The 8,946-nt window shown below is 35.6% G+C and overlaps 1 protein-coding gene across 2 annotated transcripts; it reads left to right on the top strand.

Annotated features, from left to right (window-relative positions):
* The first annotated feature begins 1,313 nt into the window (after positions 1–1,313).
* Positions 1,314–5,842, top strand: LOC122038559 (probable GTP diphosphokinase RSH2, chloroplastic). 2 transcript variants are annotated; one of them, XM_042598357.1, is made up of 7 exons: positions 1,314–1,445; positions 1,747–2,729; positions 2,890–3,075; positions 4,200–4,660; positions 4,750–4,908; positions 4,978–5,332; positions 5,421–5,842. In XM_042598357.1, exons 2-7 carry the CDS (start codon positions 2,025–2,027, stop codon positions 5,691–5,693), a joined length of 2,139 nt encoding a protein of 712 aa, XP_042454291.1. In that variant the 5' UTR covers positions 1,314–1,445; positions 1,747–2,024; the 3' UTR covers positions 5,694–5,842. The 2 variants fall into 2 exon arrangements, with proteins under 2 accessions (XP_042454291.1, XP_042454290.1); XM_042598356.1 differs by lacking the exon at positions 1,314–1,445 and having other exon boundaries at positions 1,460–2,729.
* The last annotated feature ends 3,104 nt before the right edge of the window (positions 5,843–8,946 follow it).

Consider the following 8,946-nt stretch of genomic DNA (forward strand, 5'->3'; position numbering starts at 1 on the left):
TCCAGTCATCCGGATTAGGTTTAGGTATCCGAAATGCACTACATCAGCAAATAGCTAATTTCGACCAGTGTGCTTTAAATAGAGCTTTGATCTTTGAAGTTAGCAACAACAAACACATTGTAATTGATTTCATTTCCTATTTTAGTGTTCGTCCTTCAAATTCTGTAGGAGGCTTCTTCGCTTACATCAAAAGAGAATTTTAGTGAGCTTCCACTATCTTAGATTAGCAACATCTCTAATTATAATCAAGTAAATTCTTTGTGCCTCTTCTTTATTGTGTTTATGCTTTTATTTTATTAAACTAGCGTATGTTCCTTACTAAGCTTAGAAGCAACAGAAGTTTGAATTTCACTTGTATGTTATTTACCCCTTCCCCCCTCTAGCCAGCTTAACGCGGACTTACAACTTTTGTATATGATAAGAAAATCAATCCAGTTCAAGTAATTAGTTAGAAAGTCAAAGTTACGATACTAAAAGATCTTATCAAAATGATAAAAAAAATTTAGCAAACCAATTGTTATATGAAAATGGTTAAGTCAACTTAAAACTATAGTCTTAGAACAAATCAATTAAGAGATCATTTATAATTTTCAGTCAATTTTAAGAGATTCATAGAAAGTTCTCTGCAATGAAATCTAAGATTCAAATAGAAAAGAACATCGAAATATTTTTAACTCATCAAATTTAATGCACTATGTTAAACAAGAATTATTATTACCACCTAAGCATGAGATAGACTATAACCATCTCATTTCTTTTCTCACTTCGATGACATGAGGTGATGGGGACGACGAGAAGGGTAGACTGTTATAATAAGAGGAACTATGAGGATGAAAAAGATGATATCAACAATCCACACATCTTTTCTAGTGCTATGAAGATACTTTTTTGTCACGGTGGCAGCCTTATCTCACATAACATTCATAGACTTCTAGACTAAGCTCAATAGGAGATTATATTTTATTTGGAGAAAAAAATAAAATAGTTGAGAGTTTTTTTTTCCAATGAAGTATAATTTGTTCTATACAAAACTAGCTAAGTTATTCGACAAATCACCGTATTTTTATTTAACGTTAGATACGTAAATAATCCTCCAAATCGAAATAACAATATATCTAACGTTAAATAAAAGAAAAATATTGATAGGCATTCAATATCCATCATCTACAATTTCCACGTGTTTGTTTCTCATATAAAAAAATCATTAAAGTTGGATATATACCTTCGTCATATCCGACTCATGGCATTTTTTACTTATTGCATTGAAGATTTGAACATCGTTATCCTGACAATTTCAAAAAAAAAAAAAAAAATTGTCGCCGGAGTCACGAACGATAGGATATCCAGAAAACGGAAGGTTAAACTGGTTGCGCACAGCACGTCTTTCAATCCTCGTCTAGATTCCGATCCGTATCCATTTGCGGCTCTTTTTGCCACCCCGCGAAGTAATCGCACCTTCTCTCCTTTCTCACTATTTTTTTTTACCCCATTTTTCTGCTAATAATTGCGCAGTCGTAAACCACCGCATAAGAGGACAGCGAAAGCGTGCTGCATTTTCTTTTCCTTCTTCATATTTCTTCCACGCCTCGTCTAGGAATTTTGTTGGCAAGGGATTTAGCACCTAATTCGTCCTATTCTATTTCTGTTCTCCCTTTGCCGTGATCCGCTTTCTCTCTCTGTTTTTTCATAAATTTTTCATGTTATTTTCGTCGTTCTGTTTCTTATTTGATCTGCTAACGTTTGCAGAAAGAAAGGCGTTCCCTTTCGGCTTATTGCCTTGGCCAGGGATTTGGACCGAGATCCCAAGTTTAACGGTTTCTAAATTCCTGGCTTCTTGTTGTTCTTGCCCAAAGGCACCTCCTTTTGGTACTAGGGTTGGAAAAATCTGTTCTTGTTGTATCTGCAATTGTTTGACTTTCACTGTTGTTCGTGATCTTGTTCTTGAAGTTTGATTCCTCTAAAAAGGTGCCTTTTTCCCCCCTCCTCCGGTTGTAAATTTGGGAATTTGACTGCTAGTCTCCTTGATGTCGGTGCCTGCGGTCGCGATTCCTGCTGTCGCTCCTGGCGGCCTTTGCTTGAGCTCCCGCCTGTCGCATTGCTCGTCTGAGTATGATCAGAATGCAAGATTCTCCTCATGCAGTAATACTGCAGCGTCTTCTGCCTCTTCCAGCCGTAAGCCGATCCACGGTGGTCTCTCGTACCTTTTCTCCTCGCCGTTGGCCCGACTCTTGCCCACCGCCGCTGGTTCAAGCTTGAACGATGAGGTCTCTCCGCCACGGCTTGACCGGTCAGACGAGTTCGGGAGCTCCTTTTCCTACTCAACCTATTCTCCTTCGCTCAAATACAGAGAGCCCAGCCCCATTGCCGTCTTTCATGGCTCCGTTTCATCTTCTTCCAGGAGCCCACCTTTGCACAGAATCCCTCGGGACTTGAATAGAACTACCGATTCGAGAGTTGGAAGAGACAAGTTACTGAATGGATTCATTGGGCATGCCCTGGGCTCTTACTTGGATTGTGATTCTTACAGCCTTCCAGCTCCAGGGGGTGGTGGCAGTGTAAATATGGAAGATCTCCCATTTGATTTAGAAGAAGATTCCAGCAAAGCACGGGCAAACTCTGAACCATATGCACACGATCTCCTTGTTGGAGCCCAGTCGAGGCACAAGATTTTCTATGATGAGTTTGTTGTGAAGGCTTTCTATGAAGCCGAGAAAGCTCACAAAGGCCAGGTAATTTGCTCATGTTCATGATCATGATCACTACCAACTAGGAGAAACTGTTCCAAGAAATGCTTGATAAACTGCATTCTTTGTGTGTTGTTCGACATATTGCTTTCTCATGTATTACTGAATGCTTGTTGACGGAAAATAATTTTCTTTTCGTAATCAGATGCGGGCGAGTGGAGATCCTTACCTACAACATTGTGTGGAGACAGCTGTGCTACTTGCAAAGATTGGTGCTGATGCCACAGTCGTTGCTGCAGGGCTGTTGCATGATTCAGTGGATGATTCTTTTATGACATATGATTATATTCTTCAAGAGTTTGAAGCTGGCCTTGCTGATCTTGTTCAAGGGGTATTCTTATCTCACATGATATTTCATTGATTAATTCTTGTATGAAAATAGGGCATCCAATTGTTCTACTCATCTAATCTGCTTTACATATATATATATAATATCTTTAGGTGCAAGGGAAAACAGTGCCTTGATGCCTAGAGTGATACAATTGAAGCATTTCATGCTCAAAGTCTAGTCAGTTTGTCGCTGACGAAACATCTTCCTGATATTTTGATTCATGTAGAAATTGCTTTAGGCGCATGCACATCATAATGGATTGTATCTTGTTGTCCTCACTGACTTTGTAGCTCTTCTGGTAAGTTACAACATTTTGAGTTAACGAGAAATGAGAACACTGTCCTAACCACCAATGTTATATGTGCATGGTAAATCTTCAACAGTAGCTCACAAGGCGCATAAGCTACTGAATGGTCTTTGTACTTCTAGAACTGTTTAATAGGTTGTATGCATATTCCAGTTATCCAGATTAGTGTGAAAGGCATTGATTCAGTGTTTTAAACTTTTTGGGTGGTTTACAGCATACCACTCACCAAGCTTATTTATAGCAATGCTAACATGAAATCTTACCATACAGGACAGTGTAACGAATAGAGATGGAGGATGGTAGTGATTTAAACAGAATTTTATCTTGAAATCAATTTTCAGAAATTTATTTTTTCTAGTGTGCATTTAGGTTTAGTACAATGGATATCCGAATCTGAAAAGAAAATTGCACTTGATGATTTGAAGAAATGCTGCATTTGTAGTTTTCCTTTGGATAATTCTTGTTGAATATTCCATTGGACCACCAAAATTTTAAGTAATCCAACATTCTGGTCTCAGGATGATTCATAGAGTTTAAGAATTTCTTCTTACCTCATGGTTTGAATGTCATTTTAACTCATGGCAAGGTTTATTAATAGAGTTGAAGAACTTCTTCATACCCCACTAACTGTTATTTTAATATGATCATGATCATGACATATATATATATATATATATATATATATATATATATATATATATATATATATATGGAGAAATGAACATTTTGTTGGAATTCTCAGACACATTATGTGGTACATAAAGCATCATCAAGATGAATTCTAAATGCTGTGTGCGATCATGTTTTCAAATTTCAGGTCTCAAAAATGAGTCTCTTGAGTAAATTTGCTCGACTGAACAACACTGCAAGCCGAAAAGCTGAAGCTGACAGATTACACATAATGCTTCTCGCAATGACAGATGCCAGAGCAGTTCTTATAAAGTTGGCTGATCGTTTGCACAACATGATGACATTGGATGCCTTGCCTATGATTAAACAACAAAGATTTGCAAAGGAAACTCTAATGATTTTTGTTCCATTAGCCAACCGGTTGGGAATCTTTAGTTGGAAGGAGCAGCTTGAAAATGTGTGCTTTAAACATTTATACCCAGAGCATTACAAACAGTTGTCTTCCAAACTTGTTAGATCCTTCGATGAAGATATGATTTCCTCCTCTATAGAGAAGCTAGAGAAAGCTCTCAAGGACAAGGGCATTAGCTATCAATTTCTAACAGGGAGATGCAAGAGTTTGTACAGCATTTACTCCAAAATGCTCAAGTAATTTTTTTTATCTTCTATGTTAAACTGAAACTCTTCTTTGACATTAAGCATTATGTCGCTTAGAATGTGGTGGTTTATCTTTTTAGGAAGAATCAAACACTAGATGATATCCATGATATACACGGGCTACGCTTGATAGTTGAGAAACAGGAAGACTGTTATGCAGCCCTAGAGATTGTACATGGCTTGTGGCCTGAAGTTGATGAAACTTTCAAGGACTACGTAGCCCATCCAAAAGTCAATGGGTACATCATTGTAGTTTTTTACTTCATTCCCTGCATCTTAGGTTCTCTTTCTCACTTTTACTATTGTAGGTACCGATCACTGCATACTGTTGTTCTAAGCCAAGAGTCACTTCCTCTCGAGGTTCAGATTCGAACTAAAGAGATGCATCTACAGGCAGAGTTTGGGATTGCTGCTCACTGGAGATACAAGGAAGGTGACTGCCAGCATTCTTCCTTTGTTCTTCAAATGGTGGAATGGGCTCGATGGGTCGTGTCATGGCAATGCGAGACTTTGAATATGAGCCATTCATCGTCCTCCAGCGATGCTGATTCAATCAGGCCGCCATGCCCTTTTCCTTTGCATTCTCATAGCTGCCCCTACTCTTACACTCAACAGAGAAATTACACTGGGCCTGTTTTCATCATCATTCTGGAAAATGAGAAGGTTAGCTTTTTTTGCTTCCTATCACCAGGTTCAGATCTATGGGGGTGTTATCCGGAGTAATTCCTAGTTTTGGTACTTTTTGTTTCAGATGACTGTACATGAACTCCCGGGGAAATCTACAGTCGCAAATCTTTTAGATCGAGTTGGGGGAATTCACATACGTTGGCCAAACTACACATTCACAGAGAAAGAAGAACTGCAACCAAGGCTGAACAATCAACCTGTTATTGACCTAAACCAGGAGCTAAGGATGGGTGATCTGGTAGAGCTAAAGCCGGTGATTTCCGACTGGTCGTTGACAGAATACAGAGAGGAAATCCAGCGCATGTATGATAAAGATCTGAGCGTCTCAGGCAGGTAGATTTGGAAGCAGATTTCCATCCTTGCTAACGTTGTCATTTCTTCTCCACAACCAGTTTCATTTTGCTGGAGAAGTTTATTCAGCTATGTAATAGTTCCTGTACATTGAAAAAATTATATATATTTGTACATAAACCATTAAAAGCTCCACTCAAATTCAGTTCGTGCCAAAGAATTGACTATCGAATTCTTCTGTCGAGTGATGGAATTAACATAAACACAATAAAGATAAGAATTACATGATATGGGTTTTCTTAGATCTTCATCTATTCCATAAAAGATAAATAAATCAAATTTGTATAAAATTAGAAGTAAGAATACCAAAACAAGTTGCTGGCCACACTGTAAATGAAGACCCTCTATTTTTATAAATAATTTTTGATAAAGAAAATAAGTAAGATCTTAGAACAAAGAACCCTTGGACAAAAATTTTATCCGAAAAATAAACTCTCCGTCGAGTTAGTACTTGCCATAGACATGGAAAGCCATTATTGAAGTATAAACTGATCATTGAGTTCATGTAGTGAAGTCAAGTTATATTTCTGCTTCAGAGGAAGCAAATCAAGTAGTATTGCTGCTGCAGATAGAGGGTAAGACAGTTTCTGCGCGGTTTGCTGCAGAGGTCGCAATTGTCGAAATAGACCATCAAGTTTGAGTTTATGTTGATCACATCGACTTCCTCTTCGGTTTTATTTGTGATTCAACGAAATCAGCAAACATTAAATTCATGAGAAACTCATGAAAGTTGATACGAGCTTCCACCACCAAGTGGTTCTTTCTGCAACCTTGATCCTTTGCAGTTTCCACTCAACAAGAACTCTAGAAAAAGGCTATCTCTAGATGCACTTTCTACTCTGAATGTTCTAGCTTCAGATCTTCAGGAGAAAGAGTAATAAACTTCAGTAATTTTTTCCTTGGCACCAAGTAGAAAACTAATATTAATCTGATTGTCAGAATTCCACTTAAAATATCCTTACTGATTGTCAGCATTCCTGGAAGCTGAGTTTTGACTCCTGAGACAAGAACTAAATCCAAAGGTCAACAAAAATATCCTTACTGATTTGTTCTTTTGGTTGAGGCAATTTCAGATTAGCAAAGAAAGTTTAAATGAACAGCGACAGTGGTATTACAACTTCATAGTTAATCTGTCAGAAAGCATTCCCAACATTCCTTCAATGCTATGCGGTTTTTTTTCTCCTTTTTTTAAATTAAAAACTGATGTTAAGGGCTAGAAATAAATAATAAACTTCAATACTCGGCATGCAGCTCAGACAAAGACACTACACTTTATTGATGGATTCTTATGTACTTCTTTAGGTACTTTGTGAATCGAAGATTATCTTCTCCCTGATAATTCCATCATGTTCATGGTGATACTCTCAAGTCTCTACACAAATCAAAGTTGTACCCCTACATTCTCTACTCTGACGCATTTACATGGATGTCTACTAAATCAACTATTATATTGTTAGTCAATGATGATGATATGAGATTTTGTATTATATTTATCAATAGACAACATTTTGTATTTATTATATTTACTATATTTCTATAAATTTGAATTAATATAATAATATCCTAAAGTGGTAGATTTTATTATATAGTATATCAATTATTTGAATTTATTATAAGAAACTATATAGAATACTACTCTCAATTATTCCTAGTCAAGTATTAATATACAAGAGTGATGTTAATACATTGAGACTAATATATAGGTTAATTGATGATTTAATCTCACAAGTCATGAATATAAGATATTAAATTAACATATGAGTATATATTAGAGAATATGTGCTAAATTCACCAATCATGAGAATATTTCATGAATTATTATATGAATGTCATAAATATTTTTATAGTGACTAGTGTATAAACAATCTTTTGACCTGAAGTCACTACGGCTCCCTACATAAGAAGTTGCGTATTTTATTATCGACAAACATCACCTGTAACAAAGTTGATTATAAAGTCATTCATTGTGTATATAATAAGTTCTGCAGAAGGATCTAAGTGATGCAGATAGAATTTATCCCTTCTATATAATAGGAGTGATATCTGTGGACCTCTTGATTAAGTAGGACTACTAAAATGCATGATTATACTCAAATAAGTAGATATTCAACTTATTTGGTTAAGTCTACTTAGAGATCAAGAAACATATAGATTGATAAGAGGATTACATAATAGATGTCTCGTAAATCAATCTAGATATTTGGACAAAAGTAGTAAGTTATACAATAAAATAGTCACATATAGATTAGGTCAAATCTATGACATTCTCGTCACTTGGGTAGCCATGATACATTACTAGATGTCACTTATTGCTTATGTCTTTAAAATGTGATTTTAGAGTCACTGTCAAATTTATGAGAACCTATTGGATCACACATAGAGAACACATCAATTTTTGAGTTTATTTTATTTTAATATAACTAAAATAGAGTGAGCCTAAGTTTTAAATCTGAAATTAGTTTTGGATTTTAAACTTGTTAGATTAATTGGTTAATCTAATTGGATCTTAAACTATTGGATTAATGATTAATCTAATATTTATTTAGATTTTCACATAAGCTCAAACTAAATGGAGCACATTATTAGATAATATCTTAGTGGATAATACTTGGCCACATTATTAGATAAGATTTGATGACGTTTTATTCATCTTATTAGATAAGATTTGGTGGTTGCGAGCACGACTTATCTGATAAGATATATATATATATATATATATATATATATATATATATATATATATATATATATACCCAATGATGTGATTAGAATTTGCTTAGATATCTAATGGATTCGTTTTTTGTGTTTTATTATTTAATTTTGCATGAAACTCAACACATAGGAGGTAGAATAGAGTCCATATCCACCTCTCCCACATCACCCACAAAGAGATTAGAGTTTACAATCACCATTGTTATTCCTATCCACCAAGTTACCCTCAGTTTGCATATAACTAGGCTTAGGGATCTATGCCTACACAAGTGTAGTGTAGTTTCCTTTGCATATATGAGTTTTGAGGTATGTCAATTGGCTCAAAATAATAAATATTATTTTTTGATGAAATGAAAAAAATGATGAAAAAAAGAAGAAATATTATTGTTGGATGTCAAAGCGGTACGTGATGATTTGTGAACATTTTGAATAGACTCAATTTCTACATCAATGGCAATCACTTGGTAGTAGAATTAAAAAAAAATTCCTAGATTCATATGTGACCCTCATTAGCCATGTCAATAGAG

Source organism: Zingiber officinale, chromosome 1A (assembly GCF_018446385.1).
Source record: "Zingiber officinale cultivar Zhangliang chromosome 1A, Zo_v1.1, whole genome shotgun sequence".
NCBI classification, from domain to species: Eukaryota; Viridiplantae; Streptophyta; class Magnoliopsida; order Zingiberales; family Zingiberaceae; genus Zingiber; species Zingiber officinale.